General features: G+C 36.4%; 1 protein-coding gene across 1 annotated transcript; it reads left to right on the top strand.

The window, feature by feature from the left end:
- The first annotated feature begins 121 nt into the window (after positions 1–121).
- LOC125863994 (uncharacterized) lies at positions 122–14,511 on the top strand. The gene is made up of 3 exons (XM_049543949.1): positions 122–191; positions 13,734–14,143; positions 14,431–14,511. The coding sequence occupies exons 1-3, from the start codon at positions 122–124 to the stop codon at positions 14,509–14,511; spliced, it is 561 nt and encodes a 186-aa protein (XP_049399906.1).
- The last annotated feature ends 5,685 nt before the right edge of the window (positions 14,512–20,196 follow it).

The following is a 20,196-nucleotide window of genomic DNA, read 5'->3' as shown; positions in this document are numbered from 1 at the left end:
GAGGGTTTTGATTTAAGAAAACTGATTTTCTACATGTTTAGGGTAATTTTAGATGACCTCCTAAGGGTCTTTAGGACTAAAATACCCCTAAAGAAATAAATAAGACTAGCTGGGAGTCGGAATGATTTTTCACCAGGCAGTGAGGTCTGTATTGGCTCCGCGTCGCGGTGCTATCGCGGAGCTGCTGCCAGGTTTGCGCGATGTTAGTAAATCAGTCATAAATTCTTACTTAGAAATCGAAATTGAGAAAACTCAGTAGCGTTGGAAAGAGGACTCGAAGGGATTTAATTTTCTATCATATAGCTCACCTAACTCATTCTGTACTAGGAGTTATGGTCGTTTGAAGTGGACCCAAAACTTAAGAATGACTTGAATGCTTTTCTCTTGGGTTATTCTTGGAAGTTAAGGTGCTACATCTAGTGACCTTAACACTGAAGAAATTTTAAATTCCTTGCAAAATCTCACTTACTACGAAGTACGGTTCGAGTCTCAGTTTGAAAAAAATTTCTGGGGTGTTACAGATGAGGTTACCCGTTAAGACGACAGAGCTCAGTTATATGCTTTTCCGGGAAAAACTGAGTTTTGAGGTGTGAGATGTAGTGGTCACTAGTTCTACTCTTGTATGTGCCCGGATGGCTATTATTTTGTGTGATCTGGGTTCTACTTATTCGTACGTGTTAGTTCAATTGCCTTGGGATTTGATGTAGTTTGTGATATACTTGATGCCCTCATCCATATTTCTACCCAGTTGAGGAGTCAGTCATAATCACCCATGTATATCGTATTGTCCTGTTGTGTTTATGGATTTTCAGATTTGGGTTGATTTGGTTATGCTGGATATGATTGAATTGATATAATCTTAGGCATGACTTGGTTGTCTACCTATTATACCAGGCTTAATTGTAATACTAAATCGATAACACTAGAGATCCCCAATAGGGAAAGATTAGAGTGGCAAGGGGTGTACAAGCCTAAGCTAGCTAATATCATATCCTCCATTCGGGCTAGGAAACTGGTGGGGCAGGATTGTTTGGCGTGATTGGCTCATATTTGGGATGTTAAGGTCGAATTCCCTTCTTTTGAGTCTATCCCTGTGGTGTCAGAATTAAGAGAGCTTAAAGTCAAATCCAAGGGCTTCTTGATAAAGATTCCATTCATCTTATTGCTTCCCCATGGGATGTTCCTGTCTTGTTTGTTAAAAAGAAGAAGGGTAGTATGAAGACTGGTGATTTTATCTTAAGCCATAAAAGAGTGGATTGATACCGGAATGACAAGCTTATGGATAAGGTAGGTCCCAATGAGTATACTTGGGTAAAGAAAATTAAAATATTTTAGGAAGAAAGTGTGTATAAAATTGGGTTAGCTCTTTGAATTTGATGGGTATACCTGAGTTTGAGGTGTCATGTCGATGAAAATATTGACTTGTAGTGATAGCCAGGCAATCGAGCGTAATGGTAGTAAGAGTGCGTGATGGATTGTGGTGGAATGTAACTATACAATAAGATTGTTGGTTAAGCGAATTGTGTATAGTAATTACCACTTGCGAGTATCTAAGGTTGTGGTTTTCTAATATTTGGTGAGCAACGTGGTTGCATGGAAAGTTATAAGAGATGGTAGGACACCACTCGAATAGAATGTTAAAGAGGTAAAGTTATAATGAAGGAAAATATAGTAGAATGTAGTACAAACTTTAGAGAGAGGTGAGAGCAAGAATATTTTATTGGATTCTTAAGGCTAAAGAGTCATCTTCAGCGGGGTAGATAATTGGGTTCAGAGATGCGTGATTTCATTATTTTGTTGTGGCTATGGTAAAAGTGTCATGGGTCCATCAGATGGGTTAAAAACTATTGAAAAAGGACTTGAGAAATGATTGTACAGACATTAGCTTGAGTATGATGATAAGTGCTTTGTTTTTGTTTTTGAGTTTAGTAATGAGTATGATTGAATTGTTGGTGAAAGATATTGTAAGATCGATGGATATATGATTGATGCTAAGTGGAGATCCATGATTTCATAAAAATCTTCAAGGTACAAGCTAATGTTGATAGAGAAAGGGATTGTATTATACGGTGGAAATTACAATTCAGATTTTTCATTCAAAGTCTACCTTCATGGTGATGTATTTTGTCAAGGTACGAATTCGTAAGGTGAGAAATGATCAATTGTCTTAGGTAGTGAACCTTTGAAAGGATTTATACTTGGTTTGAGTCGTAAAGTTTATTACTTTTGATTGTTAAAGTATCTAAGAAAGGTTTTCATTTTTAAAAGTGTTGGTTTATAATAAGGTAAAAGGTCGGAGTGTTTATGATGGTTGTTAGTGTTGAGAGTATGATTCACTAATTATGCTCTAGTGTGTTTTCACTTTTGTGGGTGGATCAGGGGTATCAAATCTTGCGATGTTCTCTTGGTTGAGTGGGAAGATTGAGAAGATTTGGTTATTTCGAATGACATAATTGGTGTTGCCTTGGAATTGTTAAAGTATTTTAGTGGTTTTACATGTACCACTGAGAATTTATAGAAGAGCTACCATGCGTATTTGTGGTTGTCCGACAATCTTAATATTCCTCTAGTCGTCGAATTCATGTATCGATTATGAGTGGTTGAATGTGGGGATCCTTGGGTCCAATTCTACTGTTCTTAAGAGGTAATCTACAATTACTAAATCTAGCATTTTGATAGTGTTATTGGAGGGGTTGTATGCTTAGACATATCCCTCGATGAGTATCTGAATTATAATGATCAAATTTCTTATAACTTAAGCTCATATGAACTTATGTTGTGGGATGGAGATATTGTTAAGAACTATGATTGTTTGGGTATTATGAGCGTGTGTTGGTTGGTTCAGGTTCACTTCTAATTGTAGCGAGTATTGATTTAGAATGTTATCATGCTTATGTGAGAAAGGACCTGATGATTATGTCAAGATCCTTGATAGCAAGTGGCAGAGGTGTGTACGATCAACTTTGGTGGTTGTTGGGAATCGTTTTGTTGTTAGTTAAGTTTACATACAACAATATTTATCACTCGAGTGTTGAGATGACTTCATTGAGGCATTGTGAGGGAGGATTTGTAGGTATTCAATTGGTTGGTTTGAGGTTGGAGATGTGAAACCCTTAGGGGGTAATGAGATTCGGTAAGAAGGGCATGCGAGACAAGTATCCCCAGTAATTCGACGATTCAGATACTACTTTACCCTTACTTTAGCCAGTCTTTCCTAGTTGATCATTCGGGGACGAGTGATAGGTAAATTGGTATCTATTGTAACGACTTGATTCCCTCGTTAGGGAAAAGCCAATGGAGAAAGAATTAGGGTAAGAAAACTTTTTCATAGTAACTTGAGATTTTCCAATCTAGTCCAGATTTGGATGAAATTTGAGTCATTAAGGTGTAGGGAAATCTGGTAGCAATCGGGTGACTTATTTATGACTTTAATTACATAAGAAGTTAGATAAGTCGTTAAGAATTCCGTACGACTTTACGAAATTGAATTCGGGTGAGTAGAACTCCCGAAATCGATCTTAGCGTGAACAGTATTTTCTGAGCGTCATTGGCTAGAGGTGTGTTGTGAAATGGGAGTGTTGGAATTCTTTAAATAGCTCACTGGTTGCGTGCAAGCCGTTGAGGCGGGATTTTTGCCGCCAGGGCGAGGACGCTGCAATGGGATGATGGCTAATGTGGCGGGTTCAACGCGACTTAAGATTGTAAATAAACCCCTAAACAACCTTATTTGGCACTTATTGAGTTTTAGAGCTAAGGAACGAATGCCAGGTGACTCCTACTTGTTTTTCCCTATTCTTGAGGCTAAAGGTAAGATTTTCACTCTCCGAATCCGTTTTTCAATCTGTAGAACATAATAGAATGGGTGAATATTGATGAGGGAGGGTTTTGTTATAGATTATATGTTGGAAACAACCCTAATTTGGATAATTAGGAACATAGGTTTGATCTAGGGTTCATAGAATTGTTAGTAATTCGGGTAATTAGTGATTGTTTATTGATTCCCGTATTATATTGATTGTTTGTAGACCAAGAACAAGCGGAACGGATCCGAAAAGGGAAGGATCAAGTTTCTTAGGGTTTCAAGCTTGTTTCGAGGTAGGTGATGGTTGTGATTCTATGATTGTGTGATGTATGTTTGTTTTTGCTTCATTATGATACATGTATGTATATGAATGTTGCATTATGGATCACACTTGTTGTAATGAGATAGATGAATGATGGTTACCATGAAATCATGACTTAAATGTATGATCTTGAGGATATACTTGTGATTGTGATTGTGGTGTGCTGAATGGATCGGTTGCCACGTTCCGGCATAACTAACTTGGATCGGTTGCCACGTTCTGGCATAATTATGGGATCGGTTGTCATGTTCCGACATAATCGTTAGATCGGGTACCACGTTTCGGTATGCTAACTGTTTGAGTGTGGGTTTCCTGAGAGTACCATTGAATTGGGTTCCGTGAGAGGACCGTTGAATTGTGTTATGTATCTATTTGTGATGAGTTCATTCATATCTAATGATGATTGATATTGGAAGACGATATGTTGCTCTAAATTGATATAACTGTGATATATGAGAATCGTGAAGTTGTTCATTATTCGTATATGTTGATGATATTGTATATGTTCGATATGTGCATGTGATTATATTGTTGTATTGACTAATGTATGTTACACTTATTGGGATAACTGCGTGATCCTACCAGTACATTGTGGTTGTGTACTGATACTGCACTTCCTTGTTCTTTGTTAAGTACAGGACATCTTCAAGCGGCTATTGATAGACCTCAACTAGGTGACTATTGAGCGTGACCGGATTCAAGGGTGAGCTAGTTCTTTCGGGACGCCATAGATCTTTCTTGTTTAAGTCCACTCTTTTCAGACTCAGACTATTTGCTTAAGGTGTTGTTTAGTTTCGGGGTTGTACCCCTTGTTCTTAGACTTGTCGTTAGTAGAGTTTGGGTACAATGACTTTCAGGTTCTAGGGGTTGTTCTTCCGCATTAGTTTGGTTAGTTGTTTGTTAAAAACCTTGGAGTTTATGGGGACTCCATTTTTGTTGTCATTTAAACCTGCTTCCGTATATTTAAATATCTTAATTTTCATAAAATTTGTTAGTTTGGGCTGTAGTAATGGTTCTCCCACCAGAGGTTTAGTGTGGGTGCTAATCACGACGGTCTGGGTCGTGACAAGGTTATAAGAATTCCCTAGCACAAAGTTGAGTTGAAAGTTTCCTTACCGATTAAGTTTTGATATAAGATTTTACTTGGATCAACTTCAAACAATCATATCTCTTAGAATATGAAGAGTTACATGGCCCATAACCTATCAAATTAAAAGTATTTGAGTCTTTTTTCCAATGCCACCAAGTTTGCATCATTTGGAGTTCTAGTAAAATGTTATGCTTATTTTACTGGACACTAACTTGCCACGCGTTGATTGTGCGATCGAGGCATTTTCTGCGTGGGCGCGCGGCGAGGCAACAACTTGTGCGCCTAAGGCGTTTTCCGCTCGGGCGCGCGGGCTCTGGGTCTTTTAAAAACTCCCAAATATGTAGTTCACCTTCTTAGTTCATAAATTTACCCTAGAAACAGAAGTTTTCAAGAAACTAACTTCTTCCAAGGTTCATCCATCATTCAAGGTAATATTTTACCATAGAACTTCATAATTCCTTCATCTTAACACGAATTAATATATCCTACTCATGAAATTCATAGATTTTCAAAAAAGCTTCTCAAGAACTTATCTCTAAGGTTCAAGAAAAAATTTCTTGTCATCTTTTCATCCAAAGATCTCACCTTTCTCAAGAATTTGGTGCATATAAAGTATGTAACGCTATTCATAGTGCTGGACTAGTTCGTCCTCACGCCCTATATCTCAATTTAGTTAGTAGCAAGTTGAATCTAGGGTTCTACCCTCAATTTTATGAAATTCTTGATATGAGTTATGTTTTGCTATGAATTCTAAATTCTTATATTATGAGATTGCATTATTATGTGCATTGATATCCTTGAGTTGTTGTTAATGATTATACTTCACATGAACCCTAGTTGATGAGATTTTTATTGAAATCCTTTGTGAATTTATTTTCATGCATTGGTTTTGAAATTTTAAAGTGAGTTCAAGAGTATTTTTAAGGTATATTTTGAGAAGAATTTAAGGGAACACAAATGGGTCCAAAAGTATTATTTTCATATTGAGAAAAGAACTACTATTTTTAAGAAGAGCATAAACAGTTTACAAAAGTACTTCGGCTAGATAAAGAGAAGTTTAGTTAAACCTTAAAGAAGGTATTTTTTTCACACTGAAAATAGAGTACTATTTTCATACAAGTATAAAGAGTTTTCAGAAAGATAGAGTACAGTTCAGTTACCTCTTAAAGAGGCCTTTTTGACTAATTATCTCAATCCAGTGAGTATTTTACATGAGCATACAGTTATATATTTTGAGAGTAGTATTGAACACAAATATGGGGGAGAGTTCAGACAACTCACAGTCCCCATAAACTACGTAGCCAGCGTATATAGGATCGTACTGCAACGCAGACGACTCCTCACCTGCCTCAAGAAGACTTTTAGTGGATCCATCAGTTCAGTTGCATTTTATACTCCGACAAGGTATAGGGCGGCTCTGAAAACGTGGGTAAGACGTTGTATCATCACGAGGCTCATAGTGATGGTTGTCGGTTAGAGAAACTCCCTAGTACAGTAAATTAAAGTATATTTTTATATGTATATTTCAATTCATTATTTACTATTATTGCATTCCTACGGTAAGAGCTTAAATTACTTTAATCATGATTTATACTATATTTCAGTTAAGTTACTTTTAGCCTTTCAATTCAATTAATTGTGTTATTCAGCCCTATTACATACTCGTACATTCAATGTACTGATGTCATTCGACCTGCATCATTTAATGCTGCAGATTCAGGTACTTAGGATCATCAACAAGAGTTTCATTGAGATCACATCATCCGCTTGTCAGCTGTTGGTGCGGCCTTTTTTTCTTTAGGAGGACTCTAGTTTTATGATTTGTTAGTAGTAACACTTTGAGGTGTTGTGGGTCTTTTTCCAACGCCTATCTTTATACAGTAGAGGCTTCATAGATAGACAATGTTGGTCAGTCTTGCAGTGTTTAGTTTCAGATATTTTATTTAAATATGTTTAATACTCGGTATTTCAAATAAATTTTAAGATTTAATAAGTTGTTTTAAAATAATTCTTCGGCTTTGATGCTTGTGTATGCTTGAGTTAGTCTTCCACTTGTAGTCAACCAGGATGAAGGTTCGCTTGGAGACCAACAATGGTTCTCAAGTGCCAGCCACGACCAGAGTATAGGCTTAGGTCGTGACATTTCCCGTCCGTTAGCTCAGTTATTTTAAGAAAAGCGACGGACAACGTCTCTTTGTACGTCACTTTTTTAAAGATGTTTGCCAAAATTTTGACTAAAAAGCGACGGATTGTGTGGTTAAATTTTCATTTATAAATATTTTTTTTAATAAAAAGCGACAGACGGCGTCTCTACATATATTAAATAATAAATTATTAATTTTATATATATATATATATGGCACAAAAATCCGCGAAAAAAGTGACGGACTAAGAGATGTCGTCCGTTGTTTTTTGTAAATAATTTTAAAAATTATTATTTTTATTAAAAAGCGACGGACAGTGTGGCAATGATGTCGCTTTTTGGAGTGACACCGTTCGTCGCTTTTCTGTTCGTTGTTTTTAGCAAATTTTTTATAGTGCTTGCTTCTACACTTGTGTAGGTTCCTCAGAATGGGAGAACAAGAAGAGCAATAAAAAATCTAGCCTAGTTCAGTGTGATTGCTCTTCTTGTTCTCCCATTTTGCTTGTCATCCCGACGATCCCTCTTTTTCCTTTATATTATGCTTTGTTCTACTTGAAAAACAAAGATATTGAGACTTGTACTTATTTTTTATTTTCGTACTTTATGCATTAGTGGCTTGTACACTTGACAATCAGGTTTTGGAGTTATAATAGAATGAATAAGTTTTTTGTCTTTGTCTTGTTCTTGCTTTATCTTTTTGCTTTTCTTTTGTTATGTTGGATTGAGGTTGACTTGTCTTGGTGAAAAGAAACAAGTGTCATCATGTCCATTTTTGGATCGTAATATCTTCCACATAGGAAACTTTATTTCATGTGTCCCCTAGGTTGAGTGGCGACATGGCAAGTCATCACAAAGTGCTATGGATTTTCATTAGACATGTGTTGTCTATATTTGCAAACATGTATATTACAGTTTAGGATACGTGTCCTACAATTGATTTTACAAATTGAGGTCTCATCTAGACTCTTTCTTCTTACGTAATGGCTTATATATATACTGTCAGGGTCGATAATGTTAAGTCACCAAGATTATTAGAAACTTTGTAAGAATTTTGTCACTTAAGCAAATAATTTTGTATGTCATTCTCATCATAATTTATCATTTAATATATCTACATAGTAGACATAGCAGGTGAACAACTAGTATTTTTTTTTTTTTGTTATAGCTAATATATTTTCATAAATATTAAGGCATCTAAGAAGGAAACAAATATTGTTTTTTGATCAAATTTTAATTTAAATCTGGAGAAAATACATAAAGTTCCCATTAAATTTAGACCTTATTTTGAAGTAGACACTTAAAGTTTGCGGGGGTCCTATTACCCCCACTAAACAATTTTCAATCAAACTAAATATGCCATTTTTAGCAATTTCTACTCCAATTCTCCACGCGTGTCTCTCACTCCTCAATAAAATAATATAATTATTTATATTTTTCTACCCGTTTTTATAAAGGTCGGGTTGCTAACTTGACCCGCCCACATTTTAACCTTTCCTCCTAATCAATTTTTTTCTATCTTTTCTTCCTAATCAATTTTTTTCTATCTTTTTCTTCCTCAAAATTGTGATATTGATCTGAAGTAAGACTGATGCAATTTTCACTCTTTGGGCTGTTTCAGTTCTTACATAAAATTAATATTAATGAGTTCTAATTTATTTGTATCAGTTAATGAGGCTGTTTTGAGAGAATCTAGTGGAGTATGAACAATAAATATTTTTAGGTCAATCTCTTTTTTTTTGGCTTTCTGTGTGTTTTGTCTGAGTTTTTCTTCAATTTTTGAATAATATTATCAGTGGACGAAGGAGAAGCTAGCATCTGCGTGTGGTATCCTCGGTTTTTATAAAAAAGTCAGAAATTCGAGGATTGTTATTGATTTAATGTAACTCATCTTGTGAAAGTGAATCAAAGTTTGAGAGATATTGCAGTGTTGACTCGTCATGGCACTGTAGCAAGCTTCAATGGCTATCAATGGTGTTTGAATTAATTTGGGGAAGATGGATCTTTTTCTAAAATAAAGAATTCAATTTACAATGCCACATGGCCTTTTTATATTGGTTTGGAGTTGTTTTTTAAGACACTCACGCGCCCTGGAAATGTGAAAACACAGCAAGTGCAGAAGCAGGTCAAAATGACATATTTAATTTGATAGAAAATAGTTCAGTGGTTTAATAGGACTTCCGCAAACTTTAAGAGTCTACTTCAAAATAAAATCTAAGTTCGATGGAGACTTTATGTGTTTTCTCTTAAATTTGATATTTTTGATAAAGCACGCTACTACAATGAACTTTCAAATTTAAACTTGTAAGTTTTTAATATGAGACAACCTTTAAACATTCAGGATGTTACATTTTCGCTAATCAAGCCTTAATATTTTTAATTAAAAGACGACTTGTTCTACAACCTAGATTTTTTTTAAAAAAAAATTTTTACCCTCCCTAGGAGCTCCCACCTCTTTTGCTCCCTTGGTGACTTGAACTCGCAACCTTCGGATTGGAAGTGAGGGGTGATTACCATCCGAGCAACTCCCTCTTGTCCTACAACCTAGATTAGCTTATTCGATTAGATTAAAAAATTCTCTTAGTTTATTCACCTCTTGGATAATTTTTATTTATTTATCACGTAGTCATTTTTTAGCTTAATAAATTAATGACCCTTGCATATAGCTTAATTCTTTACGTAATAAATGTATTTGATAGGACCTACAACTATAGACCTCAAAAGAGCTTAAAATATATATTTTTAGGTAATTCAAATCCTTACGCTAAACTTTGGTTATATGGATTAATAAAATAGAATTATCCGTAAATTATTAGGGTGCATGCCCTTACACACCTTAATCCGTCATGTGACAATTCTACATCTTTTTTTTTTTATCTTAAAAGAGTTTATCATATCGAAGTCCGTACTTTTGGAAGGATAAAAACGGTGCAACAACCACGATAGTCCTCGTTATCTCCTACTAATTGGTTCACTGCTATTCAAATGACTATCTACATACTTAATATTTATTTGTGGATGAAATCCTACACATACAAATGTCGTTTTCTTCCTTGTGTTGTAACAGAAAAAAAAAAAGTGAATGAAAAGTATTATATTATGTTCATATTTTGAGGTTAGTCTTGTGAAAGAGCGTTAGAGACAAAGAAAAATATTCTAAGTTTCCACCTTATTCACTATACGAAAGAGAAATTATATATTGAGTGAAGATGTTAGTTTGGTGGAGTTTTGGACCTCCAACTACTCTAGGGTGATTTGAACTATGCGACGTTATTGGACTATTATTGTATCCTAAAAAAGACATCAAGAATATACTTTTGAACTAATGAAGATTATACCGCACTAGATTGAATCTCCTTAAAAAATGTGAGATCTCTGCAACCCAACTACTCTAGGATGTTCTAAAGTTTCGCACACATGCTTGCAAAAGGTAACGGAAAATTAGATGTCTTCACAAGTACTATATTTTGTGAGTAATTTTTAAATATGATTGAACTAAAATTGCTTGTTTTGCTATCAGTCATACTAAGAGTCTTTTTGGCATTGCTGTAGGGAGGTCAATAGCGCATATTTTAATTAAAATTTATGGAATGATTTTTAAATTTATTTTTCTTGATGTTTCTAATTATATTTAAATTATTATGTTAATATTACAAAAATATTTAATTTATGTTTTATTTATTTATAATTAATGTTGATTGAAAATTTGAATATGTACGTTTAGTTCTATTTTTTTGAGTATGTATATATTAATTTAATAAAAATAAAAAGTTAGTTCCAAATTTTATAATAGATATTTAAAATAATACTCTCTCTATAAACAATCTTAATATTTGTAACATCCCGCCTTAAAAAGAGTTAATTTTAAAAAGCGCTAAATTGGAAATAACCAAATTTAGATTTATTCAAGATTAGCTTAAGTTGTGAGTTTTGGGTCAACTTCAAACGACCATAACTTTCACTACATGATGTGTTAGGTGGCCCATAAGATATCAAATGAAAGGTTTTGGAATCCTCTTTCCAACGCCACCGAGTTTGATAATTTCAAGTTTGAACGAGGGAGATATGGCCATTTGAAATCTGTCTGTCCAGATAAGGAAAGCTACCCGAAAATATGAGTGGTATTTTGGTCTTTTCCTTACCTCTTTAGATTAAAACGATTTTAGTATTATTTTTGAGGTCAAATCTGATTTGGATCAGTTACGCAAATTCTAATTTATGCCTAGGGTTTTGAGAGGAGTTCAAGAAGAGGAAAAGAGAAAAAAAGGAGGATTTGTTTCGCCAAATTAAGGTATGTAAGTTATCATAGTGTTGGGATCGTTCACCCACACGCCAATCATGATTTACATATTCGAATTTCATCCCCAAGATTTAGTATATTTAAGTTCTTGATGAATTCTTGATGAGTTCTTGAAGTTTAAGTTTCGTTCTTTGATAATGAAGTTTTTGTTGAGTTCTTGAGGTGAAAATTGTGAATGAGTTGAGTAAATTGATAGTTTCTTGTATGGGTTTCGCTGAGATCGTTCTAGGTTGTAAGAATTCAAAAGTTTTTACCTTAGGATTTCAGTGGGTATGAGTTGAATCAAGTTTGTGAGAGAAAGAAAAGATCGGACAAAAATAGTCTCCCAGGTCCGCGTTGCGGACTTGCTCCTCCAGAGAGTTACCTCTCTCTCCGTGTTGCAGAGAGAGCGCGGACTCCACTGTCTCAAAAATTATTTCGCAACCAAATAAATTATACCTTCTCTGCGTCGCGCTTTGCTCCCCAGATAGTATTTTCGCTCGTTTCTTATTTATCAACTATCTGAACTCCACTTATTCATCAAAGAGTCTTTCATAACACAAATCATAACCTTGAATTCATAATTCAAATTGAAGGTAGAGTTAAGAGTTAAGTCTTGAGAGTTCTTTTGAGTCTATTTGAGAAGTCTTTTACAATCTTTTTAAAACTTGTTTTAAGACTTAAGTTCTTGAGTATGAGGATGAGTAAAGTTGAGTTCATTTTTCAAAATGAATATATGAGAACTAAGTATTCCCAAGAGTAAATGTTTTTACATTTAAAAGAGGAGGAAACTATGATTTTCCAAAGGAGTTTAAGAGGAGTCTTAGTACTTTTTTTTTAAGAAGTCTTTTGAGTAATTATCTCAAACCAGAGGAAGAGAAATATTTTTAAACAGATGAGCTAAGTTATAATTTTTGGAGTAGTATTAAGCACCGATATGGGTAGGAGTTCAGATAACTCAAAGTCCTCATAAACCATGTAGCCAACATGGGTAAAAAGGGTCATATTTTTTAGATGATTCATTATTGCTTTTAAGCATAGACTAGCGGATTCACTTAGTGAGTAGTCCTATACCCCAACAAAGTATAGGACAGTTCTGGCAGCGTGGGGGAGACATTGTATCATCACATAACTCATAGTGATGGTTGTCGGTTAGAGAATCTCCCACATAGTTATTTTGTATTATTATATGCAACAGAGTTATATTGTATTTTCTAATACATTGAGTCATTATTTACTTTTTAAAAGTTTTCTTTATATTGCATATTTACTATTTCTTTATATTGAAGTGAGTTCAAATTAAGTTGTGATTGAGTTGAGTTGACACGAGGTAAGTTGTTTGTTTAGTTCCAGTTTAAGATTATGTCATGTTTTAGATTTACCCTTGCATGCTCGTACATTCAATGTACTAATGTCATTTGGCCTGTATTGTTTCATGATGAAGATACAGGAGATTAAGTTCATCAACAAGTGATTCCATGATACCATCCCCAGTTCGAGCTAGCCTTGGTGAGACTCCTTGTTTTCGGAGGATCCCTCATTTATTTTTGTATTTTTATTTCAGTTTAGTTAGGATGATCGGGAGACTAGTCCCAACATCCCTTATAGTATTAGAGGCTTCATATATAGATAGACAGTAGTAGTTCATGAGTCTTTTTCATTTCAGTTACTGATGTTTCAGACTTGAGTTTCCTCTTTGGCTAGTGAATGTTTTACTTTTAATATATTCTGAGTATTTCTTTAAAGACTATGAGTAAAGTTTTACCTCTAAAGTTCTAGTCTTGTTGAGTAAGTCTTCCGTTGAGAGTTGAGTCAGGCCAAGGGTTCGCTTGGGCAAACAATAGTTCTTGAGTGCCGGCCACGTCCAGGGTGTAGCCTCGGGGAGTGATAAACTTGGTATCAGAGCCCAGAGTTCAAGAGTCCTAGGGTATCTATGAAGCCATGTATGTAGAGTTCTACCTATCGGTGTGAAGCACGCCACATCTATAATTAGGAGGCTGCGACATTTAGGAACTATCTCACTTTTTTCATATTCTTTTCGTGCGATCGAGTTTATCTCTATAAAGTTTCTCTATAATTCGTGCTTGCTGTATCTTTCAGATCATGCCTCCACGAAGAGATATCGAGGTCATCCCACTAGGAGGAATGTTGAACCTCAGGATTATGGGGTATCCAATACACTGGAAGTGCAACCCCAAGGAGAGGTCACAAATTTTGAGTTCCAAGATGTTATCCTGATTATGAGTCAAGTGGTGGTCAAACAAGCTAGTGAGCAGAAAGGGGATCGACGGGATGTGGCTAATACATCTAGGATCTGTGAGTTATTAAGGATGAATCCTCCAGACTTCACCAGTTCAAGTGTCACTGAGGATTCAGAAAACTTTGTGGAAGAGCTACAGAAGGTTTTTGAGGTTATTGAGCGAGTGGAACTATATGCATACCAATTGAAGGGTGTTGCTAAAGTATGGTACAACCAATGGAAGAAAAGTATAGCTAAAGGTGCACCAATTGTGAGTTGGGCTACGTTCGAAAAGGCCTTCATGAATTTTTTCCCCGTGAAATAAGAGAGGCAAAGGTAAGTGAATTCCTCACTCTTAAACATGAATCTATGAGTGTGCATGAGTACAACCTCAAGTTTACCCAACTATCCTGTTATGCTCCGGATAAGGTTGCTGACATGAGGAGCATGATGAGTTTGTTTGTTTCTGGGTTGTCTCGTTTGTCAAGTAAGGAGGCAAAGGCAAATATGCTGATAGGAGATATGGACATAGCAAGGCTGATGATCCATGTGCAACAGGTTGAGGAAGATAAGCTGAGATATAGAGAAGAGTCCTGGAACAAGAAATCTAAGACAACAAGAAATGAGTCTGGGCAGTAGAAGAGTAATGTGAATCGGTCATCTTTCCAACATAAGCCAAATGGACCTGCTCCATCATCAGCTAGTGCACCTGCACCAAGGAACTGGAGTGAGTTCAAGAATCAAAGTTCGAAGAATTTTAGAGCTAGACCAGCATAGTCTTAAGGTAGTGTGGCACAAGGAGGTAATGGGTCTCCTGCATGGTGCTAAGTGTGGTAGGAACCACCCGGGAGTGTGTCGTGATGGATCCATTGGTAGCTTCAAGTGTGGTCAGAATGGTCACTTCATGAAAGAGTCCCCTAAGAACAGGCAGAGAAATGGTAATGGGAGAAATAGAGCCCAATCTTCTTCAGCGGCTCCACCAGACAGAGCTACACCTAGAGAAGTTACTTTAGGGGTAAGCGGAGGAGAAAACCATCTATATGCTATCACCAGTCGCCAAGAGCAAGAGAATTTTCCAGATGTTGTCATTGGTATGTTCAAAGTCTTTACTTTTGATGTATATGCCTTGCTAGATCCAGGAGCGAATCTATCTTTTGTGACATCATATATTGCTATGAATTTTAATATTCTTCCTGAGCAACTTCTTGAGCCTTTCAATGTTTCCACACTTGTTGGTGAGTCTATTCTAGCTAATAGAGTTTATCGTGATTGTGTCATTTCTATCAATCACAAGGACACCATGGCTGACTTAGTTGAGCTAGATATGGTGGACTTTGATGTCATTCTAGGTATGGACTGGCTTCATGCTTGTTATGCCTCAGTTGATTGTAGAACTCAAGTAGTTAAGTTCGAGTTTCCTAAGGAGTCAATTATTGAGTGGAGGAGTAGTTTAGTAGTGCCTAAGGGTCATTTTATTTCATACCTTAAGGAGAGAAAGTTAGTTTCCAAGGGGTGCATTTATCACTTAGTCCGAGTTAATGACTCTATTGTTGAGACACCATCTATTCAATCAGTTCCTATTGTAAGTGAGTTTCCAGAGGTCTTTTAGATGATTTTCCCGGAGTTCCTCTTGAGAGAGAAATAGACTTCGATATAGATGTTCTTCCAAATACTCGTCCTATCTCTATTCCACCATATAGATTGGCTCCAGCTGAGTTGAAAGAGTTGAAACAACAGTTGAAGGACCTTCTTGATAAAGGTTTCATTCGACCAAGTATCCCACCTTGGGGCAGTCTGATCTTATTTGTGAGGAAGAAAGATGGTTCTCTTAGAATGTGTATATATTACCGTCAATTGAACAAGGTTACTATCAAGAATAAGTATCTACTTTCGAGGATTGATGATCTTTTTTATCAACTTCAGGGTGCCACCTGTTTTTCTAAGATAGACCTCAGATCAGGCTATCATCAGTTGAGAGTAAAAGAGAGTAATATTCCAAAGATAACTTTAAGGACCCGTTATAGTCATTATGAGTTCCTAGTCATGTCTTTTGGTTTGACTAATGCTCCTGCAGCATTCATGGACCTTATGAACAGAGTGTTTAAGCCATATCTGGATATGTTTGTTATCGTATTCATTGGTGACATTCTAATCTATTCGAGAAATGAGGAAGATCATGATAGTCATCTCAGAGTATTTCTCTAAACTCTCAAGGATAGAGAGTTGTATGCTATATTCTCTAAGTGTGAGTTCTGGCTTGAGTCTGTGGCATTCTTAGGACACATTGTTTCTTGTGATGGGATTCAAGTTGACACATAGAAAATAGAGGCAGTACAGAATTGGCCTAGACCCACATCTCCAACTGATATTAGTAGTTTCTTGGGATTAGCTGGTTATTATAGAAGGTTTGTCCAGGGGTTCTCATCTATTTCCTCCCCGTTGACCAAGTTAACTCAGAATTCAATGGTCTGAAGCTTGTGAGAAAAGCTTTCAGGAATTGAAAACTAGGTTGACTACTACCCCAATGTTGATTTACCGGAGGGTAAACAAGGCTTTGTTGTGTATTGTGATGCGTCAGAGTTGGACTGGGTTGTGTATTGATGCAGAATGACAAGATTATAGCTTATGCCTCTAGACAGCTTAAGATTCATGAGAAGAATTACCCAACCCATGATCTAGAGTTGGATGTTGTAGTGTTCGCTTTGAAGATATGACGTCACAATCTTTATGGTGTTCATGTAGATGTGTTCACCGATCACAAGAGTCTTCGGTATGTGTTTTGTCAGAAAGAGCTTAATCTCAGATAGATTAGGTGGTTAGAGTTAATCAAGGATTATGACATGAGTATTATATACCACTCAGGTAAGGCTAATGTTGTTGCTAATGCTTTGAGAAATTTGTCTATGGGTAGTACGACCCATGTTGAGGAAGGCAAGAAAGAGCTAGATAAAGAGGTGCACAGACTTGCAAGATTGGGAGTCCGGTTAATGGATTCTAATGAATGAGGAGTGGTGGAGATGAATGGGGTTGAATCATCACTAGTGTTCAAAGTGAAAGAGAAACAAAACCAAGATCCTGTTTTTCTTGAATTGAAGGCAAATGCTCATAAGCAAAAAATGATGGCTTTTGAACAAGGGGGAGATAGTGCATTGAGGTATCAAGGTACGTTATGTGTACTATGGGTGGATGAACTCCAAGAGAGGATCATGGAAGAGGCTGATAGCTCCAAATATTCGATCCATCCAGGTTCCACAAAGATGTATCGTGACTTGATGGAAGTCTATTGGTGGAGTAGTATGAAGAAAAGTATTACAGAGTTCATTGCTAAATGCTCGAATTGTCAACAAGTTAAGGTAGAGCACCAAAGGCCCGATGGTATAGCTCAAAATATAGATATTCTAGAATGGAAGTGGGAGATGATCAATATGGACTTTATTATTGATTTATTGCAGTCTCGCAGACATCATGATTCTATTTGGGTGATTGTAGATCGGATGATTAAATCAGCCCATTTCTTACCGGTAAAGACTACTCATTCAATAGAAGATTATGCCAGATTATTTATTCAAGAGATAGTCAAACTTCATGGGGTTCTAGTGTCCATCATTTCAGATAGAGGCATGCAATTAACCGCATAATTTTGAAAGTCTTTCCAGAAAGGTTTGGGTTCGAAGGTGAATTTGAGTACTGCTTTTCATCCTTAGACTGATGGTCAAGCAGAGCGTACGATTCAGACTTTAGAGGATATGTTGAGGGCGTGTGTGATAGATTTCAAGGGTAATTGGGATGATCACTTACCTCTCATCGACTTTTCTTATAATAATAGTTATCACTCTAGCGTCTAGATGGCTCCTTATGAAGCTCTTTATGGGAGAAGATGTGATCTCCTATTGGATGGTTTGAGGTTAGTGAGGCTGGGTTGATAGGAACAGACTTTGTTCATCAAGCTATAGAGAAAGTGAATACTATTCAAGAAAGATTGAAAACAATGCAGAGTTGTTAGAAATCCTATAGTGATGTAGGAGAAGAGACTTAGAGTTTGAGGTGGATGATTGGGTTTATTTGAATGTTTCACCCATGAAGGGTGTTAGAAATTTGGAAAGAAGGGAAAGCTTAGTCTCCGTTATAATGGTCCTTACAGAATATCCAAGAGGATCAACAATGTAGCTTATGAGTTGGAGCAACCATCAGAGTTAGCAGCAGTCCATCCGATGTTTCGCATTTCTATGTTGAAGAAGTGTATGGAGATCCTTCAATTATTATACCTACTGAAAATATTGGTATTAAGGACAACCTAACTTATGAGTTGATTCCCGTTGAGATACTTGATCGTCAGGTTCGAAAGTTGAGAACCAATGAGGTTGCACCAGTCATGGTTTTATGGAGGAACCATTTTGTTAATGGAGCTACTTGGGAGGCTGAGGAGGATATGAAGAAGAGATACCCACATCTCTTTGAGTCTGGAGAAATTCCAAATCAAGGTACTAATTCTTTTCTTGGTACTTTTTAAGTTAAAATGTAGTGTTAATTTGCATGTTGAGTGTTTGAGTTGGGTGTTAGATATTTCCACCTTTAGTTCTACTTTAGAGTGATCTAATTCGAGGACGAATGTTCCCAAAGGGGAGATATTGTAACATCCCGCCTTAGAAAGAGCTAATTTTAGAAAACGCTAAATTGAAAATATCTAAATTGAGATTTATTTAAGATTAAGCTTAAGTTGTGAGTTTTGGGTCAACTTCAAATGACCATAACTTTTAGTACATGATGAGTTAGGTGGCCCATAAGGTATTAAATGAAAGGTCTTGAAATCCTCTTTCCAGCGCAACAATGTTTGCTAATTTTTGAGTTCGTATGAGAGAGATATGGCCATTTGAAATATGCCTGTCCAATTAAGGAAAGTTACCCAAAAATATAACGGGTATTTTAGTCTTTTCCTTACCCCTTCAGATTAAAATGATTTTAGTATTATTTTTGGGGTCAAATCTGATTTAAATATGTTTTGTAAATTCTAATTTACGCTTAGGGTTTTGCGAGGAGTTCAAGAAGAGGAAAAGGAAGAACGATCAATGTTTTCATGAATCGAGGATTTGTTTCGCAAAATTAAGGTATGTAAGTTGTCATAGTGTTGGGTTCATTCACCCACACGTCAATCATGATTTACATATTCGAATTTCATCCCCAATATTTAGTATATTTAAGTTCTTGATGAGTTCTTGAAGTTTAAGTTTCGTTCTTTGATAATGAAGTTCTTGTTAAGTTCTTGAGGTGAGAATTGCGAATGAGTTGAGTAAATTGATAGTTTCTTGTATGGGTTTCGCTGAGATCGTTCTGGGTTGTAAGAATTCGAGAGTTTTTACCTTAGGATTTCAGTATGTATGAGTTGAATCGAGTTTGAGAGAAAAAAGAAAAGATCGGACATAAATAGTCTCCCAGATCCACGTCACGGACTTGCTCCCCAGAGAGTTTTTTCTATCTCCACGTCGCGGAGAGAGCGCGGACTCCACTGTCTCAAAAATTATTTCACGACCAAATAAATAACACCTTCTCTATGTCGCGCCTTTGCTCCCAGATAGTATTTTATTCGTTTCTTATTTGTAACACCCCGTATCCTAGTAGTCATTTCAGAAGCTGCGGGTGCCACCTATGGACCGTAGGGTGACCCATGGACCATAGGTGTGGTCTGTGTTTGGTCACCCTGCAACCCCCTACCAGAACTTTAAGAAAATTCAGCTAAGGGTCAACCTATGCCAGGACCTACGGACCGTAGGTCAGACCACGGTCCGTGGTCCAGGGCCGTAGGTCCTGCTATGGTCCATTGGTCAGTTCAGTCGGTGGCCCCGACAGCTTTTAAGTCAATGGTCGTTTGGTATTTTTCCTATGCGTTGTACCCCTAAACTACGTAGTTTTGGTCAGTTTTAGCCTAGTAACTTAATTAGAACTTACCCTAGTCAACTCGTTCTTCAAAAAATCATCAAGTGGAACGAAAAGAATGAGAAAGAGTCGACCAAGCCCCAGTCCAAGAACGCAACAAGTTTTCTTCAGTTCCAGCCCCAAAATCGAAAGATTTCTCTGTGAATTTTATCACCAGGTATGTGGGATTTCACTAGTGGGTTCCTTTCACCCATTAGGTCCCTAGAATTCAGTCAGACTTTTGATTCTCTACATCATGTTCAGACCTAGGGTTTCTAGAAATTCAGATTATTGTTGTGATTCAGTTGTTAGACTAATATAAATCAAATTATCATATTTTTGAGGAATTGTTGCTTAGCTTCTTTTATGAAACTCAGAACCCTAGTTGTGTAGATTCGTTTAGTTCATGAATTA

Source organism: Solanum stenotomum, chromosome 5 (genome assembly GCF_019186545.1).
Source record: "Solanum stenotomum isolate F172 chromosome 5, ASM1918654v1, whole genome shotgun sequence".
NCBI lineage: Eukaryota > Viridiplantae > Streptophyta > Magnoliopsida > Solanales > Solanaceae > Solanum > Solanum stenotomum.
Note: the sequence above shows the minus strand (reverse complement) of the source record. Positions and strands in the feature narration are given on the sequence as shown.